General features: G+C 35.5%; 1 protein-coding gene and 1 pseudogene across 1 annotated transcript; both read right to left on the bottom strand.

Moving 5' to 3' along the window:
• Window positions 1-11,422: 11,422 nt before the first annotated feature.
• On the bottom strand, window positions 11,423-14,071 carry LOC104247415 (octanoyltransferase LIP2, mitochondrial-like; annotated as a pseudogene).
• A 1,288-nt stretch (window positions 14,072-15,359) lies between these two features.
• On the bottom strand, window positions 15,360-20,006 carry LOC104247416 (uncharacterized). Its single transcript, XM_009803429.2, has 8 exons — window positions 19,641-20,006; window positions 18,433-18,542; window positions 18,290-18,346; window positions 17,909-18,208; window positions 17,313-17,560; window positions 16,324-16,630; window positions 15,949-16,222; window positions 15,360-15,707 (listed from the first exon to the last, which is right to left on the bottom strand). The coding sequence occupies exons 1-8, from the start codon at window positions 19,965-19,967 to the stop codon at window positions 15,453-15,455; spliced, it is 1,878 nt and encodes a 625-aa protein (XP_009801731.1). The 5' UTR covers window positions 19,968-20,006; the 3' UTR covers window positions 15,360-15,452.
• Between the last annotated feature and the right edge of the window lie 7,000 nt (window positions 20,007-27,006).

Here is a 27,006-nt window from a genome sequence, read left to right as displayed (position 1 = left end):
GGGGTAGAGAGACTGTTTCCAAATAGACCCCCGGCATCCTTCCCTCCAAGAGCTTCCCACCTTGCTCTTGGGGAGACTCGAACTCACAACCTCTTGGTTGTCTATCCCAACTCTGTAAAAAATAAAAAAATAAATGTCAAACCACTTGAATTAGGGGGGGGGGAACAACTTGTTATGGATAACCAATAGTATGAATACTCAAGTTAATACCCTAAAACCCTTTAAGCTATTATATTTTTGTCAATTTCCTACTTAAATTTTTCAATGTACCCAAAACCCCTGGAATTATATTGCCCTTCATATTTAAATTCCTCGTTGCTTACCTGGCACAACGTGTGTAATAACACGCTTAGGAGCACGTGACCGCTGAAAAAACTATTAAAATGGTCCACGTAACAGAATGTAATGGCTAATTAGCTTAATGATCTTTCAACTTTGTTTTTTTTAAATATTCTCCTTATACCCTTTATATCCACTTTTTCTCATTTTTTCACCATTCTTTCCTTATTTCCCACCTTTCTTCTTTGTTTTTTGTTACCTCCTCCTCCTCCTCCTCCTCTTTCTTCTTCTTCCTTTTTTTTCACATTTTTTCTTCTGTTCTCTATATGGGTTTCCTTTGATTTTTTTTCCCTTTCTTGTTTTCTCTGAAATGATTTTATTCTCTTTCTTGTTTTAGTCTTCTTTCATGTCTTACACATATTGTTAAAAGAACACATATCTTGTAGAGAATAAAAATAAATCTCTTGAACCATGTATGTGGTATCTAGAATTAGAGAATGTAGTTGCTGGTTGATTAGTTTCTTATTTGCGAAATATTATTTTGTGTAATCTTATTTATGTAATATAAGATTTTTAATAAATGCAACACTATATGCCTTCATTGATTTTTTTTTATTGTGCTTCAAAATAAATATAAATAAAGACTTATTCAATTGGAGTCTAGCATAAAGTACAACCACAATTAGACCGAAAATTAATACATTACATTAAATATTATTTTGGCAAAATCTCCTAGAATTAATCAATCATCCGAGAGTCATACATTAAACTACATAAAAAACTTAGTACAACCATAAGTTAACATAGTTAGACAGACACACCTCTAAGAATTCAATATGGGGTTTTAATATATAGAGAAATATAATTTAGAGGGATTTTGGGGACACCAGATAGTTTAAGTAGGTAACTCACAAAAATGATAGTTTGAGGGGGGGGGGAAGGTAGGCTGAATTAATTAGCCACGTGTAGTGTCACATGACATGTTTTTTTAGATAATTAGGAGAATGTACTAGATGCACCTCTAAGAATGCAACAAGGGAGTTTAATATGAAAGATAATATAGTTTCAGGGGGATTTTGGAGGCATTGAATAATTTTAGCAGGAAACTGACAAAAACGTGATAGTTTATGAGAGTTTAGAGTATTAACTATAAATACTATTATATCTTAATTCTAAGCAAGTCGGATAGATTACATGAATCATCATTGTCCATGCTGCTCCATTTAAGCCCTTCTCAGTCAAATATTATAAAAAATAATTTCTCTAGCACTACAAGTTCTCTTGATTTCTAAGAGCATATAAAGCTATAACAAGTCGTGAAGACTCCTAACATACATTGAACCTAAAGTAAACATTCAAATATTAACATGTATCGCCTACACAGATCTTTTTTCGTCCGTGCAAGACAACATGCAGAGAGAGACAAAAAGATGCATTCACTTACCTGCGGGGGCGTACGTAGGAATTTTTGTAAGCGGTGTCGAAATTTATAAAAGAACTGGAGTATAACTTTGATTATCATATTTTTAGACAAAAAATAACCTTAGTCTATTGGTTTTGTTGAGTCTTAGAAAAGGTGTTCAATTCTACTTCATCACAATTTTTACTACAAAGGCCCTCTCAAATATTTGTAAAAGAAAAATGTCCTAGTTGAGGTTTGAACCTTTGACCTCTTGGAGAAAAAGCAAGCACATTACCAACACACTAAGACACAATTTATATCAAGTGGTGTCATTTTTCCTACTTATCCGTTTTCGTACAGTATTAATATATATATATTTAGTAAAATTTTCGGACGAAGCAGTGTCGCATGACACCGCTTCGGCAGGAATAAATCCGCCCCTGCTTACCTGTCAATTCTTTGCCTGAATTTCAACAAGAACTTCTCATTATCCTCATTGGTGATTTTCACAAGCCTTTCAAGCAAGTTCTTTCTTTCTTGAAAACCAAGATCATGTATATCAACTTCAGCAGCTGCACCTTGAGATCCAAACAAGAGACCTTTTCTTAAACGATCAAATGTTGGAAGTTTTTCAAGAGCTGCCCATTTAAGAGCCTCTTCATCATCTTCATGTCTCGACGAACGACTAAAAATCTCCACACCATTGTTCCTCCATATAGATTTAGTACTATTCACACTTAACTTTAAGCTTCCTCTTAAACTACTCCCTCTTATATCACTTATATTTTCTGGCTCCATTTTGAACCAATAACCACTCAATCAAAATGCAAGAAATTCTAGCTCTTTTTTTTCTTTTCTTATTCTGATGTTTAGTTAAATCTATTATGAAAAAGCCTTGAGTTTTCTTCTTGTGTCCACTTCCTAAGCCTAAGTTAGAGTTACTAAATTTTGAAAGCTGAGGAGTTATTGTATAGCAGCAGGTATAGAAGAAGGCGGCCTATTGAATCATCATCATATCATATCATCATACTATAATCATATCATATCATCATACTATACTAAAAGTGGAACATCCTTCTTTCAAACTTAATTTACTAAAATCAGCATCATCATATTCATCATACTATACTATACTAAAAACGGGAACGTCGTTCCTTCTGACTTAGTCATCATACTATACTAAAAGCGAGAACATCCCTCCTTCAAACTTAATTTACTAAAATATCTTTTTTAAACTTGGAAAAATGCATAAGTACCCTCTGGCCCTTAGTGCTCATGTGGCAGAAGAGAGCGTATGCCACCCTCCTTAGGAGAGTGTGAAAGAGAAGGAATGCTGAAATTTTATTTTTATAAAATATTCTATTTTTCTGTTTTTTCTTTTCTCTTGACTTTCTTTTTCTTTTCCTTTTCTTTCCTCTAATTTTGTTACTTATAGATCGGGTTGAAGATTTTATTCTTTCCTCACCATATTTAACTATACTTTGTAGAGGATTACTGTTACTTGTAATCTCTTTACTCACCACTTTTGAACTTTCAATTGCAATTGCTTCTCATAAAAAGAAATGAAAAAATCTTGTCCCAAGATTAATTTTTCGATTAAACCCAGAAGAAGCCCAAAAAAGACTGAACAAGAAGAAGTGTTTAGATTATTAGTTGCAAAAAATATTCTCGCCATGCTCGCTGTTATCCGATTGAGGCCTTCAGCCTTTCACTGCTTTAGGTAGTGAGGTGGCGGAGGGGAGCCCTATTTTTTTAATTAATCAAATTTACATAAAAGAGAGAACAAGGAAGAAGAATTTGGTTGTTGATTGTTGAATGCTAGGAATTTTTCTAGAAGCTCACTGTTTTTTGATCTGCTTTTTCAACCAAAAAAGTTTTGCTACTTCACTTGTGGGTTGGGGGATGGAAGAAGCTGGGATGTGTGAAAAGGGAAAAAGAATTCTAAAAAATACAAAAAAGTGAGTTGGGAAAAGAAGTAGATGGAGAAAAAATAAGAAAAAATAATTTTAGTGGAAATACATATGTTGGATGCGTGTATTTCACCACTAAATACAGATGTGGTAGTGACATTTCAGGGTGATACTAATTCCATTTAAAAATAGTTCTTGGAGGGGGGAGACGGGGAAGGAGGTTGGTAATAGGAACCCCGCAAAGATAAGTGTGTAGTTGGAAATTCCGCTATAAGCGAGGAGGGTAGTTATGCATTTTTCCTTTAAACTTTAAAGGATATTTTAAAATTTAATGCTATGTGACCATTTTATCGTTGAGCCAAAAAAATGATTACTTAATTACTTTTTCTCCATCAGTTTAGTGTGATTATCTTAATTATTCAACCATGATTATGTGTTTCTCTAACTTCCACGGATCATTACTTTTATTCCATCAGTTTTGTAAGTTTAATTATCTTAATTATTCAGCCTTTAATTTCTTGTTTCTTTATCTTCCATCTATTTTGTGAGTCTCCCTTGACTGGGTATATCAATATATTTGATTTGTTAGGATGAATATTTTCACAAATTCGTCAGAAGGTGGAGATAATCACATCCTCAAGAACAAAGTCATGCATTTCTTTTTCATTGGACAAAATTTCGATGAATTTATTTATAATGTATTAGTTAATCAAATAAATTTAGCAATCTAAACTATCCCCTAGCAACGACAAACCTCTATGATTTAACTCCAGGCATGAATATATTAGCTTTCTATAGTTCACATGTCTTTTGAGATTTTAATTTTAAATAATTTTTTAGTTTTTATATGTAATATTAGAAATAAAAATATTTTTAGATAATTTTTATCTATAGCAGCAAAATAATATTTAAACGTCAAATTCTCTTATAGGTGTATAACAGTCATTCTCAAAAAATATTAAATCAAACGATATTGTTATTGCAAAAAAGGTTTGATTGTATACAATATATGACATACGCATGTAATACACGTATCCAAAAACTAATAGTAAATATTAGTTTAAGAAAAATTTGCAAAAATGCTTACTCTAATTAGGTATTGTTGAATAGACAAATTAAAAAGTATTGCATTAAAACCATCAGCGACTAATTATATTAAGAACGTGCATATTTATATGGTCAGAGATGGCCCAATATTATTGGTCATTCTGGTTATTATATTGTAGTCTATCAGCAATTGAGAACTAATAAATTTCTCTTTTAGAGTCCATATGCTTGAGATTTAACATTTGGAAATTGGAACTAAATAAACTATGTTACTCCTATATATTTCAACTCTGTGGCGGAGACAAAATTTTCGGGAATCAAAAAAATAAATATATGAAGAAGTCAACGGATTCAGCATATATATATATATATTACGAAATTTTTTACCTTATATACGCAATGTAATTTTCTAAACCCCTCGTCTCGCCCCTAATTCAGTCTAAAGTTTTTTTTTTTTTTTTGGGTCTACACTACATCTTTTTCTTATAAAGATATACTCCACAAAAGTCCAAAGAGACTATAAGAGTCTATAATTAGTGGGTTCACCTGACATAGCATATCTCACTAGTATTTTTCTCCTATCTACTTATAGACTCTATATTTATCTACTTAAAGATATACTCCACAAAAGTTACACATATATATGTCTATATTTATATTAAAAAAAAATTAAAATCTTATGGTGCATATATATTAAAGTTATATATTAATTTTTAATTTTTAGTTCATTGTCTTTGCATTTTAGTTTGATTTGTTCTTTATTTTATAAATTTAAGAATTTATTTTATGTTAAAAATATTTTGTTTGGCAGTGTATGTCGCATATAGTACGTTCGCAAGAATGAAACTCAAAGGAATTGACGGGGGTCCGCACAAGCGGTGGAGCATGTGGTTTAGTTTGATGCAAAGCGAAGAACCTTACCAGGGCTTGACATGCCGCGAATCCTCTTGAAAGAGAGAGGTGCCTTCGGGAACGCGGACACAGGTGGTGCATGGCTGTCTTTAAAAAAATATCAGAAATCGACAAAAATCAAATGGATTAAAAACCGACTTAATTAGTTTAAATAGATTTGGTTCCAATATTTAAAAACCTATTTATTTGATTTAATTTCTTTTTGAGGAAAATTTGATGTAAACATCGAAATGTTAGTCTAATTTTTTTAAAGAACTTAGACAATTAAACTTGTGACGAAATAATCACTCAACTGTCCTTCACCTCCTTTTTTCAATCTCTAGATTCATTTGATTTAAGGTTTGATTTTCTTAAGGGTCCACCATACCTATTCCTTAATCAAAATTTAATTTGCTTCACTTAATAGGCTGCTTAGTTTGACTTATTTCAAAAAATGCTTACTTTTTCCTTGATCTTTCCTTTTCAATGGATAGTGACACATAGGGTTGGGACTTGAGCGTATATCGGGTAAAATCGATAGCCCGAAACGAAAAAAGTTTATTGGGTTATCGGTATCGGATTATTAGATTAACTGTTCGGTAATGGTTTAGTGTTATTTTACTATTGGGTTATCGGTTCGGGTCTCGATTTGTCCAATTATATTAACGGTTTAACCGATAATCCAATAAACTTTATAAAATTTAATTTTACCCTTAGGTATATAAAATTTCCAGTTCTCCCGATTCTCTATCTATGGTTGTAACCTCCCAAATTTGTCATTCAATACAGAGAAACAATGTTGTAAGGTTTATTATATTCTTTGAGAGGATTATAATATTAGAGAAAGTTTATCATATTCTTTAAATAACCGAATCGATAACTGATATCCGATATCTTATCGGTTCGGTTATCGATTTAGCATATTTATAAACCAATAATTTATATGCCAAACCGATAACATTCATAACCGAACCGAACCGACTGATGCCCATCCTAGTGAGACATTGACTTCGAAGTTCATCAAAAACCAAAATAATCAACTCAAAATCATTTAGCGATGATAATGGTTCCCAAAATAATATTTGCTTTGTTTGAGTTTTCCACTCTCTAATATCTCTTAACAGTTACTTTTCTAAACCAGAAATTTTTATCTTATTGGCTTCATGGACATTGAGTTGATCTAGGGTTGTTCATAGTCCGATTTGAGTCGATTTTTGGTTAAAATCAAAACCAAATTAATTTAGTTGGTCTTTTAATTATTAAAATCAAATCAAACCAAATATAATACACATTTATTGGTTTGGTTACGTTGTTATTTATTTTTATCGGTTTGGTTCGATTTTTCAATTTTTGACAAATTTAATGATATTTCTCTTTTTTTTTTCTCCTGCAATCAGAAAAGAATTCTTCTCTTTTACCAACTTATAATCCTCTTTTATCCTTTTATTGTGGTGGTTATAATTTTCTTTTATTATGGAATGTTTGGAAATCTATAAGCTTTAATCAGATGAATAAAGTTCATAAAATATACAAAATAAGTTTAGGTAAAAATCAAAGAAATTGCCTGCTAGAATTAGCCACTTTTTGAGTCGGCTACTAGAGTTTAATCGGTATTTGAAATATAATGGAAAAAATGGATCAAATATGGATAAGATCTATATTATCCACTTAAAAATTGGATAATTAATGGGTTTAACTTTTATATTTGCAAAGACTCAAATTGGAAGTTTTCTCAAGTTTAGGAGACTAGGAATTCTCCAAAAATGATCTTATTCAAGAAAGCATGAATAATATGTATATCCATATTATCCGTCGGTTAACCTATTTTTGATCTGTATTAAATATGAGTCGGGTTGGATATTTTATTCATTTTTGCATTATTTGTTTTCAACCCGCCTATATTCAAGAAACAACCTAATGATAGTTATTACTTCGCCATGACTGTTCCTCATTTTTTTGGCGTTTTAGGACCATAAAAAGGAATTCAGGATGATTTTCAATTTTTCGTGTTTTTGTGTCCATGCCATACACATGAATTCGAGCGATGGGCTTTGAATCGCATAAAATTTTGTGGGCCCATCAGTAACGACCTAATGAACAATAGTCATTGAATCGTCGTTACCGTTCCTTCATTTTTTGGCATTTTAGGGCCATAAAATAAGAATTCAGGATGACTTTCAATTTTTCGTGTGCTAATATCCAAACCATCTTTATGAATTTGGGCGACATGCAGCGAATCACCTAAGATTTTGTACGCCAGTCAGAAATGATCTAATGATCAATGGACACACAAAATTTTAGAAGATTCGCGATCGCTCGCCTGAAATTCATGAAGATGGCGTGGATTATAGTACACAAAATCTGAGAATCGTCTTGAATTCATGTTTTATCGCCATAAAATACCAAAACTTAGGAACAATCATGGCGAAGCGATAACTATCATTCATTAGGTCATTCTTTGACGGGTTCGCAAAATTTTAGGAGATTCGAGGCCAGTTGCCCGAATTCATGTAGATGGCATGGACTATAGCACACGAAAATCTGGGGATCGTCTTAATTCCTATATTATGGCCCTAAAACGTCAAAAAACGAGAAACGATCATGACGAAGCGATGATTATTGTTCATTAGGTTATTTTGATGAACCCATAAAATTTTAGGAGATTCGGGTCCGGTCGCATGAATTCATGCAGATGGATGGACTATAGAATACGAAAATCTGGAAATCGTCCTGAATTTCTATTTTATGGCCCTAAAAAGCTAGAAAACGAGAAAAGGGTCAAGGCAAAGCGATGACTATTGTTCATTAGGTCGTTTTTTATGGGACCGCAAAATGTTAAGAGTTCAGGGCTGGTCGCCGGAATTCATCTAGATGGCTTGGCTACACGAAAATCTGGGAATCATCATGAATTCCTGTTTTATGGTCCTAAAATGCCAAAAAATGAAGAACGTTCATGGCGAGACGATGACTATTGTTCATTAAATCATTTTTGATGGCCTCACATAATTTTAGGAGATCCAGGACCAGTCGCCCGATTTCTTTGCAGTTTCATTAAGCTGGAATAATTTATTTGCTACATTGAATCGGTAATCAAATTTGTTATGCAGTTTGAACTTATAAGGTTTCCAAGAATTGTTACTGAATATTGAAACTCCAACATTAATATATATCATTCTAGACAGTTACCTTCAATTACTTTCTAAGTAACCCGACTCTTTTAGAATCGGATATTGGATAGGCTAAGCTAGATATAACCCGCTTTTTCTACGGTTTTGCTTGAACTTATCAAGCCCGGACCGATCCACTGGAGTGGAATCTTTTGAGCTAGCGGACGGTCCCGTGCGGTTTGTATTAGAGGGGCCCCAGTCTGGATTTCTCTACAAGTTGATCGCTGAGGAAAAATATCATAGCCCCCTTGAGTCAACAAGCCAACAACCAACAATCCAGTGAAATCTCACAAGTGAGGTCGGGAAGGGTAGTGTGTACGCACACCTTACCCTACTCCGAATGAGTAGAGAGGCTGTTTCCAATAGACCCTCGGCACAAGAAGATGGAACCATAGCCCCCTTGAATCATTGTACAAATATTTTACACTATCAATATATAGAAATTAAAATCTTTAATTATACAAAGGCAAGAAAAGGATTTACTTATATATAATCTTTGTAAACAACTTTTACACACCAATATGTATTTTGACCTGTTAGCAGGTAACTTCCAAGTTCTAGAGGGGCTTAAGAAGGCAAGACCAGACTTTTATGGAGATTGGAAACAAGGAAATAACAGAGAGATTCAATAATAATATACCAAAATTTTCATACTACTAAGTTACATTTACATGTTAATAGCAAGTAATTAGTTTTTTTTTTCATTTTTAAAATTACAAATCTCATTTTTTGATGGAGAAGTACCTATAAAAGTATAATAATTTGTGTACAATCTTTGGTGTATAAAAGCGAAATTCATTTGGAAAAAGTAAGTTTACCATTCCATTTATATTAAGAATTAGAATGAATTGAAGTGCCATAGAGGTAGGTTTCTTCATAACTAGTTCTAATTTTTGGCACTCAAGCTATGGTCGATGATCTCAATGGAATTCAGGATTTAAACTTTATGGGTTTATATTCGTAATTCTACCTAGGGGTGTAAATGGATATTCGAAAACCGACTAAACCGACCGAACCGTACCGCACCGAACCGATTTGTAGGTTTCCTTTTAAGAAACCGTAGGTTCTTGTATAAATCTATAACTGCACCGATAATTAGGGTAGGTTTTTTATTTTATAAAAATAAACCGAAAAAATACCGAACCGTACCGAATAAATTTTACATGTGGAAAATATATTTATTTGGTAAGTTTAAAAATAATAATGCACTAAATTTTCTTTCGGCCTTGGAATTATGAAAACTATTACGAGCCAACAAGTAATTAAACTCAAAATACTAATTCCTAAAACCTACTATGCTACTTCTACTTAAACTAAGTTATTTCAAGTATCTTTATTAGCAAGACACAAAGTATTTTATCGATTATGAGTAGCAAACTACAATGTATTGAATATGTTTCCTTTCATATAATTTAGATTTATCTTTTTGAATATTTTATCTTCTATAGACTTTATTCTTGAGTCCCATCTTGGTATATCTTTCAATTAGTGTGATTTATATTTTCTTTGCCTTTGTTGATTTCTTTTACGTTGTTGTAGAACAGTTGATGAATCTATATTCTAGCCATTTTTTTTCTTAATTCATCACCCTTTAAACAGTAAATATGTCTAGAGAATTTTGCTAAATCCTATAAAAACGTATGTTATTGCATTCTACTTCTACTAGTGAATTTTACATGATATTTATAAAAATACCGAAAATTAACCAAACCGTACCGATACCGAAGAGAAACCGACATGATTGGGACGGTTTCGAAAAGTCTAATTTTGGTTATACATAATAGAATAACCGATAAAATGGTATGGTACAAATTTTATGAAATAACCGTCCGAACCGAACCATTGACACCCCTAATTCTACCACATCTCTTCTAATTGAATGGGTTCACATATTTAAAAATTATTGGACAATAATACAAGATATGAGTGAAATCTACGGGTTCATCTACCCTGGATACGCCCTGCATACCATGTAATGCTACTATCTACTAATGAACAAAGATAGAAATGACACCAAGTAGCCACTCTAAAATGTACTATTTAAAAATTAGCCAGTGCGTCCTGAACTTTAATTTTTCAGTTCAAATTTTCAGGACAAAAATGTCCTGAATTGTCCTCAAGTTGGAATTTTTAATTTAAAATTTCAAGACAAAATAAATACTGGTTAATCTCTAAATAACATCCCTGAGAATAACTATTTGTGCTCTTGCCCCGAATAAAGTGCTCTTTCTACCCAAAATAAACTTTTAATTTTTGGGGAAAAGAATAGTACTTTACGCCGTAATCTTGAATTAAAAGGTGGCTCAAATGAATACATGGAATTGAAGAAACAACCCTAACTAGCTTTAATATTAATAGTTGAGTTATTCTTTTCAGATACAAAAATTAGTTTTATATCTTTAAGGCAATCTTTTTGGTTTCCCACCCCGGTGTCCGGTACTCGCATTGGAGCCCGACTATATCTGAATTTGCGCCGCGTAGCGCCCCATTTGGGGGGAAGTGCTCTCTACCAAGAATTTTTTTGGTTTCCCACCCCGGTGTCCGGTACCTGAATTGGAGCCCTACTATATCTGGTTCGCGCCGCGTAGGGCCTCATTTGGGGGGGAAAGTGCTCCCTATCAAGGATTTTTCCATACCCAGGGCTCGAACCCGAGACCTCTAGTCAAGGGAAGAGCAGACCCATCCGCTGCACCACATCCTTTGGTGGTTCCTTTAAAGCAATCTAAGGCACCAACATTATTAATAGAACTCTTAAAAGAAACATAACACATTGCCAAGTTATATGCCAATGTTTGTCAAGATTTTTGCTTATCAAACTATTACAGATTTGACTTACCTTTAAAGTTTACATCAGTGTACCCTAATATATGCACAAAACAAGAGATTAACTGCTCCTGAATTACCTCTTCAGCAGGAAGCTCTATATCTGCCTCTTTTTTCAACGACGTAACATCTTTATCTGCAATCCCACAAGGCACAATATGCTTGAAGTAACTTAAATCTGGATCCATATTGAATGCTAATCCATGAGATGTAATCCCAGATGAAATTCGTACTCCAATCGCACCAATCTTTCTATTATCAACCCAAACTCCTGTTTCGCATCTTTGTCCAGTCTGTGCTTTCACGCCGTACATTGATGCTAATTCAATCATCGTTAGCTCGAGTTTTTCTACATACTTTCTAGCCCCCAAACCGATATCTCTCAACGAGATAATCGGATACAAGATCGCTTGATGAGGACCATGATAAGTAATGTCACCTCCTCTTTGTGTATAGTGAAGTTGTGCCTATAGCTTTGAGCTCAGAATCAGGAATGAGTAGATTGTGAACCGTTTGTCTTTTGCCAACGGTATATGTTGGCGGATGTTGCAGACATAATAGGGTATCGGAAATTTTAAGGGCTTTTCTATCAGATGCCAGCTTCTCTTGCAGCTTCAATGCCTCCAAGTAGTTCACAGTGCCCATTTTCCAAACCTCAAGGCTACGCCTCATTTTTCACGTAAATCACAGATCAATCGTTCATTCATACGATGCCAGATAGCATCAAAATCTTTGGAACAATTAGCAAAGTACCTGTTGCTGCAGCATGGAAATATGACTCAAAAATGCATACGCTATTATAAAAAAAGTATACTGGTACAGTTTTAAGATGGACTTTCATATGTTTACAACAATAACGGCCCAGTGTATTCTCACAAGTGGAGTCTGGGGAAGGTGAGATGTATGCAGCCTTACCCCTACCCTGGACGGGCAGAGAAGCTGTTTCTGATAGACCCTTAGCTAACGAAAAGATGAAAGAAGCACTGATATCAAATAATAACAGTACAAGATATTTAGAAAACTGAGACTAAGATGACTTTCATATGTTTAACAGAGTAAAATAGGAAATGACATGATCACTTATGTCCAAGGTAATACAAGGTTAGTTTACAAACAAATAAAAAAATAAAAGGAGCTTACGAACTGGCTAAGAAGGAAAAGAATTTTGTCAAAATGATATCTCGCAGCTTCAAACGAGACTAAGAAGAGAGTCTTGTATCGATGAGAGAGGTTTTATAAGTTTACTTCAAAAATTCCAAAGTATTTTTTTTATGAGGTACTTCAAATCCAGATAGACTGTACCTATCATGAGATGGGGAAACGCGAAAGCAACCATAGAACGATTTTCTTGAGCCATCAAATAATACAACTATAAATGGTATAAGGGAAGTATGGATACTTTCTCTTTTACTAAAGAATTCCTAATCAGATAGATCACAGCATACACCCTCGATTTCATTTTATATGTCACTCTTTCTTTTTAACTCGTTCAGAAAAGAATCCCCAGTAAAAGCAAACTGATTTGTTGTCTTTTATGACACCTGAACTTGACACTCATGTTTTTTAATTAACTGACCTAACCCAACAATTAAATACCCAGATAAGGAGGAAAATCGAGTTTTGGGGACAATCATACTTCAAAGATTACATTAGACTAGACTGCCAAATTTAAAAATCTTTCTCCTACAATTGAGATTGTAAAGCAAAGATGGAAACAAGAAGCGTTTTAAATAGGGGCTCCTCATCCGAGACAGACGCAAATTACTTGTTCCCATATTATCTGACGTTATATTACAGGAGGTCACGGGTTCAAGGAGTGGAAACAGCCTCTTACATAAATACAAAGTAAGGTTGTGTACAATAAACTCTTGTGGTCCGGCCCTTCCCTATACCATAGCGGGAGCTTAGTGCACCGCGGTGTGAAGAGAGAAGATACTACAAAATACGTAAAAAAAATATGAGTTTAAAAAAACATTCAACCCAGCCTAATTCAACAATTAAGTATCAAATAAGGAGAAAATAATGAATTCTTGGGAACATCCATACTCTAAAGATTACAACTTGAGTACCAAATTTTGATATGCTTTGCTCCAACAAGAAGAGTATCAAAAAGGGTCTCCAATTTAAGGTGTCTGTGTTCCATTTATAATTTAATCAATTCCCAAATTATCTGATTCTCAATCCAAGATTCATACTTGAAATTTTACATTTTTATTAAATACCACATTAAGACTTGCCTGTCAATCTTTTCTCATACAATTAGAGGTGTAAAGCAAAGATGAAATCAAGAAGAATATAGAAAAGGGTCTCTAATTTAAGGTGTCTGATATCCTTCTGCAATGTGCTCATTCACATATTATCTGGTTTTCGTTCCAATTTTTTATTATAGATCAGAGATTAACAGCAAGATTACAAGTGTAACGGAATGCATTTATCGATATTAATGATAAAAAACAGAGAAAAGAAACTTACTTGAACAGTTCACTGTGTAAATTAAAATGGAGCTACAGTTGTGTGGATTGAGAACTCTCCTCTTTGCTGGAAGTGGTGGACCTGGCGAGGGGACATTATTTTTGGATAATATAGTACAAATTTAAAATGTACCCGACCCGAAATTGAACAAAAGTATCATGACCCGACCCGGATCCACTTTCGAGCTTTTTTTTTTTTTGTGATTTATATATGTAACACTCCTCAAATTTATAAAAGTTTCGAGACACGCTATTTATAGAATTAAATTATTATTTTTTTCTTGCCTATAGCGAAAATATATATATATATACACTTAAATAGTTGGATGTACAATTAGAGGAATATTTAAATTATTTAAAAGTGTTTGGTTACAGTAGTGCCTTGTGGCATATAAAGTTTGAGGTTATAATAGATTTGATAAGCAGAGATGGTCCGCTCGGTCATGTTTAGTGATCGAGTGCCGGTCCCGGCTTGTTCAGAAAATGGGTCGTGACAATATATTACTTTGATTTTATAAGATTCTCCAAATTCCAAGCTAACAGGTGGTGTTGTTTATACCTTTGTGTTTTAGCCTGAGTTGGAGTCCATGTAACACTTGAACCCACAAGTGATATTATCCGTTTTGGATCTAGGTCCGTACAGTTTTAAAACATGTCGCGCGCTAAGGTCTAAGATCTGTTTATCTATATACCCAGCATCTCTTCTGTATTTTGTCGATGTAGGATTCGTGCCACAGATCAACTAAATTTTGTGGTACCATCTCCACATTCTTGTGTTAGAGAAGAGTTCGATGAAGGTCGAATTTTTTTCCGAGATGTTGAATTTGGATTGTTGATCCGATTGAAAAGTATTTTCATTCTGAAAGGGGTTAAACAATTCTTTCTTTAATAATGATTACAAAAACATTTTTTTTTTACAGAAAATCTATAATTTATAACTTTTTTCTGTGAAGTTACTCATATGTATAGTTTATGTCGTTAAACCTTCGGGACCTGCTCACGGGTATTTTAAAGGTATTTCACTTATAGCTCGCGCTAGAAATAATTTACATTTGATAGCCGAAAAAGTATATAATTTTTGTATATAACACACAAAATATATACATTTTCTCGGCTATTATTTTCTAAGTGACTATACAGTGTCAATTTCCCATTTTTTAGACGGTGGTTTTTCGATTAACCGGTGAACTTGCAGGAAAGAAAGAGATTAAACAAAGAAGAGTACTACTATAGAAAAACTCAAATTTTTTCTATGTTTGCAGAAAGAGCTGGATATCCTCCTTGTATCGTGACTGCAGGGCTACTCCTCCACTTACAATACACTGTTGCGTATTAATGACCAAAAAAAAACAAGAACGTGGAAAAGACGCAAGCAAAAGGAGCGGCTATACCTTTTACACATTACTACAAGAAAGAATATTTCTGGTATATACAAAAACTCTTGTATTACATAGTGGAAATCTTATGAGGAACAAGAAAGCATGCATACACCCGGACGATAGGCCCATGCTGGAGGCAACCGTGCGTACTTCTCCATACCGGGTTGTTCATCAAATGGACATTGCATTACCTTCAATAGCTGTCGAACCTCCCCAAAATCGCCTTGTTCTGCTGCATCAATAGCAGTCTGGCATAAATAGTTTCTAAGTATGTACTTTGGATTTACAGAATTCATCGAAACCTTCCTCTCCTCGTCAGAAACACCAGTTGTAGAGAGCTGCAAGAGGTAGAAAAGTGACACCTTAATCATCTCACACATACAAGAAAGACCTTGACAAATTCATTATATTATATGCATTATTCTTTCGGAAACGGCCTCTCTACTCCTTCGGGGTAGGGGTAAGGTCTACGTACACACTACCCTCCCCATACCCCACTTGTGGGATTTTACTGGTCGTCGTTGTTGTTGTATTATATGCATCATTGTTATTTGAAGAAAAAATGTCATTGTCACATACCTCTTGTATGTAAGACTTTACCCAGGTTGTCCAGGCTTCCTTGCGTTCCTCGCCAATATCCAAGAGAACAGCTTTAAGAGGAATCAATAACTGGTCCTCTGGAATTGTAGGATCAGCTTTGACGTTTGATAGCAATCGAAAGAAATTTGTGTAATCAACTTTATCAATGGCCATATTCTTGAGTAGTTCACTAATCAACTTTTTATTGTACTTTGCCAGACCAAGTTTTCTGGTCATGATAACTTGGTAATCATCCATAAACTTGTTGCCATATCTAAAGAAGTCAGTAGATAAGCATCGTCAACAGTAAATAAGAGGAAAAAATTCAAGCGAAGACACTTGAGAACATGGCCAAATTGTAGTATTTTAAGATACCTTTCCATGGCATAATCTGCCTCCTTATCACTTAGCAACTCCGCAATAGATAGCGCAGAGGTAAACTGTGCAATATTCCATAAACCTACATCTGGCTGATTCGCGAAACAGTATCTTCTGCCAGGAAGATCAGTGGTATTTGGTGTGAAACTGGGATCAAAAGCATCTAAAAATCCAAAAGGGCCATAGTCGATGGTGAGTCCTAACACGCTCATGTTATCAGTGTTCATCACTCCATGTGTGAAACCAACACCCTGCCACCTGGCAATCATGGAAGCAGTCCGCTCAGCAACTTCCACTGCCCATGCTGAAATAATGCACCCATTCATCAACACATGCGAGAAAGCAAATTGTCAAAGTATGCATAGACCACGGCATCTACTTTTCTTTCTACAAGTCTTTGCTACTCATACCCCCCCCCACCCACCCACCCCCACCCCACCACCCCCAAAATTTTTATTTATTTATTTATTTTATTTTTCAACAAAACAAAGGCGAAAACACACCCAACAAACAGTAAAAAAGAAGATGAATATCCAATAAATCAAGAAAAAGACAATTTACTGGATATGGTGGGCCAATGCATAGAAGATTAGAGTGCCACAGAGAGAGCAATTTAGCACTATATCATTAAAGTTACAAAGAGAAGGAATTTGATGACAATTTTGGGTTAGTCATGAGACTAAGAAATTTATTCTATGGGGTTGGTGCTTTATTCAGATTATAGATAAAAACCCTGTGCCACTCAGATTCAAACTCACTTGGACAACCAAGTAAACTGAAATTTAATGAAGTTCACAAAATCTGAAGCACAATATCCGAATATGATTTAAGACTGTCACCAACAATGGAGAAGTTTGAGACAAGGATTAGTCGTCGATGAACAACTCCCATTACTCTCCTTCCCCACACTATATTCAGTCTTAAAAAGGAGATTAAATTTTTCATCGGCACAGGAATCCATCCTAAAAGATGACCTATAATTTTACCTGCATACTTGTTTGAACTTAAATCCACAGCTGATTTGTCCTCCTCGCCTGTGTTGAATGACATACTTTCACTCCTAGCCATGTTCTCTAAATGGGGGAAGTGATATCTAATGGCGTAATCTGCCAAAGCACGGACAATCTCAAGATCCTTTTTACCTCTGGAGGCATGTAGCTGATAAGAACCAAAACGCAGGAAGGATTGGGCAACTCTGCAGACAATTGCACCAGGCTCATCTTTGGGATTTCCGCTGCATGAGAAGGAAGATAATAATCAATAGATGAAACCATAATGCACTAGAATGGCGAAGTAACAATTATCTGGAGTATAAATCGAAGACACAAATCCCTATGCAGACTCCGAACCTCCCCCGAGACAAGTCTATAGGCGCTTCTCATCAATTTATTGATAAAATTCCTCACAGTATCATTCTTCCAAAAGGATAGGAGATTTGTCTTTTGAAGCAAAAATGAAGACATGCTCTGTGCTATTAGCTGATAAAGAGAACAAAACATGCAAGTCAAGGCTAGGTAGATGATTTCTTGCAGATATATGCAGCCTATCAACAAAAGAGAAATATCGTGGCTGCGGAACATACTCATAAAACATATCCCTCATGACACCTTTTCCTGTTGTCACTAGACAAAGTGCTCGTGTCGTTGGGATTCCAAGACTATGCATTGCTTCACTGCAAAGGAATTCCCGAATGCTGCTACGAAGCACTGCAAGACCATCCGCAAAACGACTATATGGAGTCTTTCCAGCACCCTTCAGCTGCAACTCCCACCTTTGAGACTTCGAATTCAAAATCTCTCCAAGAGTTATTGCCCTACCATCCCCTAACTGACCGGCCCACATGCCGAACTGATGTCCGCCATAATTTTGGGCATAAGGCATCCTGCAGATTCAAACCCAACTTTGGATGTTGTTTCATTACTAAGAATTTAAAGACAAAGCCGACAAGCTTCGAGAAACTTACGCTCCCACTAATGGTGATGCCCCCGAGAATATAAGAGGAAAATCAGGCCTCTCAAATCTGAAAGATTAAGATAAGTCTATATCAATTTTATGAAGCCACAATTAGCATGACCATAACATTCAGTAAGATTCTGAAAAACTCACTCTTTGGGATCCAATTCGAGTAACTCCGCCACTGATTCCGACCATGCAACAAGCTGAGGGTTATCGACCTTTACGGAGGGTAACACTTTTGTGTAGCAAGCATGCAACACCTACAAGCGCAATGTTTGACACAGATAAAAGACTTGCAAAAGGATTCTATCTTCCAGTTACTAATATTTCAAATTAAATGCAAGCTGCATTGCTTATCACATAGGTAATATCCACTTTCCACTTTTTCCTATCTACGAATTCTATGATAAACCAGCACGAGTATCCAATATAAACCTAACTTGTTATCTACTTATGATTAAATAGTACTCCCTCCATCCCGATTTATATGTAATTCTTTCCACGTTGAGGTATCTAGAATATTCAACATAATGCCATTTCTACACACCCACAACTTAAGTAATTCAAATTTCCCTATACATTTATACATATCACGTTTTAAACCTCAACGTGAAGCCTTCTCTATCAAACTAACAGTTCAACCATTACATTATTATTTTCTTCCACTCTCACTAATATAACACTTCCTCCTCTCCAATTTATATGGCACACCCTATTATTTTGGACGCAAGATTATTACACAATTCTGACATAGGTTTCACAACATTCAAGAATTCAACTTATCGAATTTTAAATTTTGATATGATTTACCAAACTAACTTTCAACCATTACCTTAATATTTTCTTCCACTACCACTAATACAATATATAAGTCAAATTTAACAACTTAACCACCGTGTTCTGCAAGCACAGACACACAAAATGGGACGAAGAGAGTAATTCAGGAAATTCTAACAAATTTCTCATGCATTCAAACAAAAAATCAATTTTGAAAATGCATAATCATTCAAATGAGCTTTCCTATCATAACTTCTCCATCAAACTAAATTTTCAACCACTATTCTAATATCTTCTTCCACTATAACTAATATACTCCCTTTGTTTCAATTTACATGATATTCTTTCCTTTTTAGTCTATCCCAAAAACAATACTATCGTCTTTCTGTATTTAGAAAGAATTTAACTTTAAAATTCTCAATTTACACAAACGCCTATAGCTTGTTTTAGCTCACCACCACATATACTGGGGAGGACGGAGTATAAAAGAGTAATATGCCTGATTAAAAAAAGGACCTTTTAGGTTCAAATTGATAAAAATTCAATAGAAATATAAAAATATTTGAGAAATTAAAACAAACCTCTCTTGGAATACAATCACTTCTGGGATCACCAGGCAATTCACAAACGAAAGAATTATCCCAATTAAGCTCTTCAAGATTCAATTTACGACTAATATCAACATTTTCAGTTCCTTTTAAGCTTTGTTTCTTTAAATCATTAGCAACAGAATCAACGGTGGCAGCTGAGTCCATTGAAGAAAACACAAAACGGTGTTGTTTTTGTAATTTGGAGGGTTTGTAAGGGCAAAAAGGGAATCTGGGTCGAAGAGATGGGCGGCGGAGGAGGAAGGAAGCGGTGGTGGTGGAAGAGGTATGAGAGAGTGAAGCTGAAATATGGGAAAGCATTTTTTGTAATTTTGTGGGGACTAAAATGAATGAATAATTACTTGAGGAAGTAGAAGTCTTTCTTTTTATGTTTTTGGTTTTGGCTTTTTGGGGTTCAATATTTGTTTGTATTATCCATTTTGCTTCCCCATTAAAAATGTGAGGTGGTTTCTAAAATGTTTATATATAATCTCATTTGGAATTTAAGGGGATATTTGTGGATACAATTTTGAAGAAATGATTTGGTTAATAATCACATTATGCGCTTGGTTACTGTCATGACCCAAAACAAACCGTCGTGATGACACCTATCGTAAAACTAGGAAAGTCACTACTCAACCATATTAACACAATAAAATCTTTAATAATATAGACGGAAGCAATTAATATCTAAGAAAAACCTTTTGGAAACAGAAATAAATCCGCAACACAATACAATATATTCCAAAATCGGGGTGTCAGCGAGTACATTAGCATCTATGGCGGAATATTGTCTACTACAATGTCTAAGAAGTAAGAACTGAAACACAGATAAAGATAATGAAGGAGAGTCAAGGTCTGTGAACGCCATGCAGCTACCTCGATAGTCTCCGAGATCCTGTCTCCTCAATCAGCAGTCGCCGTGATCGGAAGCATCTGGATCTGCACACGAGGTGCAGGGTGTAGCGTGAGTACAACCAACTCAATAAGTAAAAAATCCAACCTTTGGACTGAAAGATAGTGATGAACTCAACCGGCACAGTTCAATATAGAAATAATAGTGCAAAAACGTAGGCATGCTTTTAAGTTCAATAGATAGCTCAAAACAGTAAAATAGATCAAATCTAAATGATATGAAGAATATAACTATTCTACTTCTACATGCATGTGCACATGTTATATGTGATGCACCATGCTGACAGCCTCGTGTGCTCACACTCTCAAATGCTCAATCACTCGGTACTGTATATGGCCCATACGGCCCAAGAAAGATCCATCCCGGGATATATACATCATTGACCATCGGTCACCCAGTACCTAGTATGGCCAATTCAGCCCGTGGAGAAGATCCATCTCCAGGTATATAATGCTTCGGATAAGATCCATGTCAAGGGAACATCCATCCTCCGTAATATCAACCGCGCTCACTAGGGGGTGTATGTAAACTCGGGAGGGGCTCATTCAGCCCAAGCACTATCATAAATCAGTGTAACCGCTGTGACGTGCAACCCGATCCCATAATTTCCACTCATAATCAGGCTCTCGGCCTCACTCAGTCATCAATCTCTCCAGTCTCACTCATGCGCGTACAATGTCATGAAACTAGCCCGAAAATAATGATATGATGTATCAATAAATAACAACGGAGACTGTGATATGATATGAAATGCATGAATATGAAATATCAATGAAGTCAATAAGACAACAGCAAGAAACAACAATTATGGGTCCCAACAGTACCGCATAAAGCCTAAATATGATATCTAGCATAATCGACAGCTCAAGTACTTTATCACATGATGAAAATACGGATATCAACAAAATAGAGCCACTATACAGTGCCATCGAATCGACCAGGTCAAAATTCTCACGGTGCACTCCAGCACGCCCGTCACTTGGCATGTGCATCACCTCAATACCCATCATATATCACATAATTCGAGGTTTCGAACCCTCAGAACCAAGTTTGAAAGTGTTACTTACCTTAATCGGGGCAAAACTCTACTCCAACATGCATTTGCCTCTCAAATCGATCTCCAAGCGTCCCGAATCTAGCCACAAGGAGTACAATACAATCAATATAGGCTAAATGAATCAATTCCACAAGATAATATACGAATTTATAAGCCAAAATCCGAAATTGGCCCAAACCCGACCCTAGGCCATGTCTCGAAATCCGACAAAAGTCACAAAACCCCAAAACACATTTACTCACAAGTCTAACCATACCAAATTTACTCAAATCCGATAACAAAATCTCATTCAAAACCTCAAAAATCTAATCCAAGAACTCTTCCTCGTTTTCCCAATTTTTCACTCCAAATCACAAATTAGATGATGGAATTAAAGACATAAACATCCGATTTAGCCAAAAGTAAGTAAGAATCACTTACCCTAATCAACTCCTTGAAAATCCCTTCAAGAATCGTCCAAATCCGAGGTCTCTAGCTCAAAATATGAAAAATGGGGTCAACCCTTCATTTTTGAAATTTATCAGTGTTGCCCAGTTATTAGCTTTTGCGATCACGGAACAACAGTCGCATTCGAGTAGAACAATTTTGCCCAGCTCACAAAATCCTCTTTTGCGATCGCACGAGCCCAATCGCGAACGCGGAGAACCACCTTTCCAATCTTATACGATCACGATCCATAACTCACAACCGCGAAGAACACTGTGTGTCTCCCTAGTTGCCTCACTTCCTTGTACATGAACGCGGTTCACTGTATGGGTTCGCAAAGCAAAAGCTTCTCAACTTCCGCGATCTTGTCCCTTATTTTGCGAACGCATAAAGGAAAAATCCAACAGCCCTCAAAGATCCTTCGCGATCGAGGATGGGATCGCATAGAAGGAAACTAGAACACAGAACATCAGCAGACTTCAGCAATCTTCAAAGTCCATTTCCAATCCGTTAACCATCCAAAATTCACTCGAGGACCGAGACCTCAACCAAACATACCAACCAATCCTAAAATACGATACGAACTTAGTCGAATCCTCAAATCACCTCAAACAAAATCAAAAACACGAATTACACACAGATTCAAGCCTAATGAACTTTGAAATTCCCAAATTCTACAAACGATGTCGAAACCTAGAAAATCACGTCCGATTGACCTCAAATTTTGCACACAAGTCACAAATAACGCTACGAAATTACTCCAACTTCCGAAAATCCAATCCGACCCCGATATCAAAAAGTCCACTCCCAGTCAAACTTTCTAAAATTCCAACTTTCGTCATTTCAAGCCTAATTCTACTATGTACCTCCAAATCACAATCCGGACATGCTCTTTAGTCCAAAATCACCTAAAGGAGCTAACAGAACCATCAAAATACAAATTCGAGGTCGCTTACATATAAGTCAACACCCGGTCAACTTTTCCAACTTAAGCTTTCAATTAAGAGACTAAGTATCTCAATTCACTCTAAAATCTCTCCGGACCCGAACCAACTAACTCGATAAATCATATAACAGTTGTAGAACACAAAAAGGAGCAATAAATGGGGGAACGAGGCTACAACTCTTGAAACGACCGACTAGTTGTTACATTTATATTTTGGGATAAAATGAACATATAATTTTTTTGCTTATTTTGTCATAACAATCTTTTGATTATATTAGAGATTTATATTTCAAAAGAAAGTATATAGAACTTTTAAAAAAAGTTACTTTTATAATATTAGCCTGACATAAAGTTTAATTAAAAAATACAATCAATGAAGATCCTTACAGAAAACTTCCAATACATTTTATTAAAGATACATACATAATTGTTGATGTTGTTGTTATCTAATTAGTATTAGTTCTTTTATGTTAAGTTATTTTTATTGATATCTCCCGAATAAAATTTTCAACCTTGGAAGTTGTATTTAATAGTCTGGCATTATAAGTATGATTAACATTCAGACACATGTTAATTAATTGAGTTCTTTTGGACTAGTAGCACCTTAATAGGTGCAAAAAAAAAAAGATGACATTTTTATATATAGCGCCCAAATACTGGGCGCTATACATTAACGTTAACTGTGCCGTTAATGTATAGCGCCCAGTATTTGGGCGCTATATATAAAAAGCTGACACGCCCAGGTATAGCGCCCAAATACCCGGCGTTATACCCCTTTTTAAAAAACGATCGTCTTCTTCATCACGACGATTCTGTTTCTTGTTCCTCAATATTTTTATCTCTTCTTCTTCTTGGTCCCCCACTCCCATACCCACTGCCCCACCATTTAAAAAAAAAATTGTTGGGTCCCCCATCACATAAAGGTGAAGAACGTAGGTCCCACATTCGAGTAGAACTTCGTATTATTGTTGATTCATACTTTCGGAGTCAAAATTTCAATCTATTTGCTTTCCGAAAATTCTAAATCGAGGTATTTTGGTTTATTTTAAGTTAAAACTTTTATAATAATGCATATTATTTGATTTGTATGTGTTCTATTTCAGTTTGTGTTTTTTTTTCGAAACTAGTATGTTAAATTTATCCGGATTTGATATTAGTGTTTTATAAAAAATATAAATTTATCAAATAAATTTGTCTGTTAATATCCTGATTTATATATATGTGTTTTCATGCCGTTTTGTATTTTATTTGCAATTAAATTTATTTGGTGTTTATGTTTAGTTTAGATTATTTTTTGGCGTAGTAAAATCTAGACCTTTTTAGCGTAGTAAAATATAGACCCTTTTAGCTTAGTAAATTTAGAGCCTTGTAGCGTAGTAATGTGTAGTATTTTAGCTTAGAATTCATTTTGCTTAAGTATCTTATACTGGTAGTTGAAAATGCAAACTTTGTGCAATTAAGTTAATAATTGTATCAACACACATAATTACTAATGTTAATTTGGTGCCACCGGGCTTCAAAATATCAAGCCTGAAACCCATAGGTATATATATATGTATATATAATTTGTACAATTAAGTTATTAAAAATATGAACTTAAATTATAAAACAAACACATATAATGATAATTTGGTGCCACTGGGCCTCAAAATATCGAGCCTGGAACCCATAGGGGTGTGTGTGTGTGTGTGTATATATATATATATATATATGTAATTTGTACAATTAAGTTATTAAAAAATATGAATTTAAATTATAAAACAAACACATAGTTATTAATGATAGTTTGGTGTCACTGGGTCTCAAAATATCGAGCCCGGAACCCATATATATATATATATAATTTGTACAATTAAGTTATTAAAAAATATGAATTTAAATTATAAAATAAACACATAATTATTAATGATAGTTTGGTGCCACTGGGCCTCAAAATATCGAGCCCGGAACCCATAGGTATATATATATATATATATATATATATATATATATATATATATATATAATTTGTACAATTAAGTTATTAAAAAATATGAATTTAAATTATAAAACAAACACATAATTATTAATGATAGTTTGGTGCTACTGGGATTCAAATATAGTGCCTGAAACTCATAGGTATAATTTCTGTATAACGCTAAAAATTGTGTATCTCAATAAATTTAATATTTAATATACAGAATAAAATACAATTAATGTTGTTTTAATTTACAGTTGACGACATGGACGCGACTATACATCCCGACCCTCGGATGTTGGATCTATTAACCCTACAACCCCAGCATAGATCCGAGTATATATGGGACGGATAGTTGCTTACACAGACTTTACGGGCCAGGAGAGTGGATCTGTTGTGGGAGTTTTTGAGCCATAGAGTTCTACATCCCCGCGTGGTCCATTACCTGGAAGAGATGAGATTATATAAGATTATTAAGATTGGCCGGATACAGCTCGACTGGGCTTTGATCACGGCCTTGATTGAGCGGTGGCGACCGGAGACGCACACTTTCCATCTGCCCATCGGCGAGGCCACCATCACACTCCAGGACGCTGAGATTTTATATGGCCTGTCCGCTGATGGCTTGCTAGTTTTACTGCCTGCGACCATGAGATATTATTCGCGGCAGTCTTATTGGGATATGCTGCACATGCTCACGGGTTTCAGGCCGGAGGACGAGATTGTAGCGTCTGGGTCTAGTTGTATGCAGTTGGTCCCCATCAGAGACCACCTGGAGCAGATCCACCATACTATCACCGACGAGTCAGCGGAGATGGATGTACATCAATATACAAGGCTGTTGTTGCTCCTTCTACTTGGGGGAGGGGGGGTCTTGTTCTCGAACAGTTCGGGGAACCTAGTGAGCCTCCGTTTTCTGCATCATATTAGCCTGTTCGAGGATACAACCATCTACAACTGGGGTGGTGTTGTCATCTTATATTTGTATAGGCAGATGTGTCGGGCTTGCATCTACACATAGAGAGATGTTGGTGGCTTTCTGCCGCCTCTACATGTGACAACATATTCAAATAATATGTCCATTAGTTACAATTCTACCTAGTTATAGTTAATCTTATACTTTACGTCAACTTTGTATGTTAGGTTTGGATCTGGGAGCGATTTCTGCAGTTTCAGCCACCTCTATCACAGCTACCGGCTAATGTAGAAATTCTGCATCTCCCTCTAGCCTGTAGGTGGGTTATGCGTCTTACTCTTGCACGAGAGTATGATGCCCATCATAATCTCCCCTTCTGCAGGGATGTGTTGGATCTGCTGGAGGACGCACAAGTGAATATCTAACTAAACTTACCTGTTATAGATTAACTTAGTGTTGCACATACTAACAGTTTGTGTTCTTATTTGATAGTTCATCTGGACGTCGTACAACGATGAGGTGATAGGTACCCTGCCAGTGTATTGCACGTTCGGCCGACATATTTGGAGGGCATTTGTCCCGCTCATATGCCTCAATATTGTCGAGCATCATGCCTCCGAGCGGGTATTTTGTCATTTTGGCCTGCCGCAGCCTATACCGAGTCCGCCTGCATGGCTTGCTTTACATTATGAGAGGGATGATCGATCCAGGGCGGACGATACATTTATGGCATGGCTTGACGAGCAGTTGGGTACATGGGACAGGCGAGGGGACTTGACCCCACCTCTGCAGCACTTTCCTATTCAACGTTATATGGCATGGTACCTTACTGTTTCCCAACTTTTTATCAGGAACCAAGTTCATCAGGCACACGGTCGGTACGTCCCATACGCCGAGAAACACGAGGCCCTGGTATGTTTTCTGTTATTATTAATTATATACTTGTAATTTAGTGCCAAATATGTAGTTTATATTTTTTACTTTGTGCAGGTGATTGGATTGCATATCGTCTATCATATGGGGCAGCAGATGCAGAGTCATGTCCACGATCCTGAGGCCATGTAGGAGTATAGTCATCGATTCATGGATATGGCTGCCCAGACACTGCAGCGAGCCCGATCGGATCAGCGTTTGGCACACGA

The sequence above is a fragment of the Nicotiana sylvestris genome, chromosome 10 (assembly GCF_000393655.2).
Source record: "Nicotiana sylvestris chromosome 10, ASM39365v2, whole genome shotgun sequence".
Taxonomy (NCBI): domain Eukaryota; kingdom Viridiplantae; phylum Streptophyta; class Magnoliopsida; order Solanales; family Solanaceae; genus Nicotiana; species Nicotiana sylvestris.
This window is presented reverse-complemented; position numbering and strand designations above follow the sequence as displayed.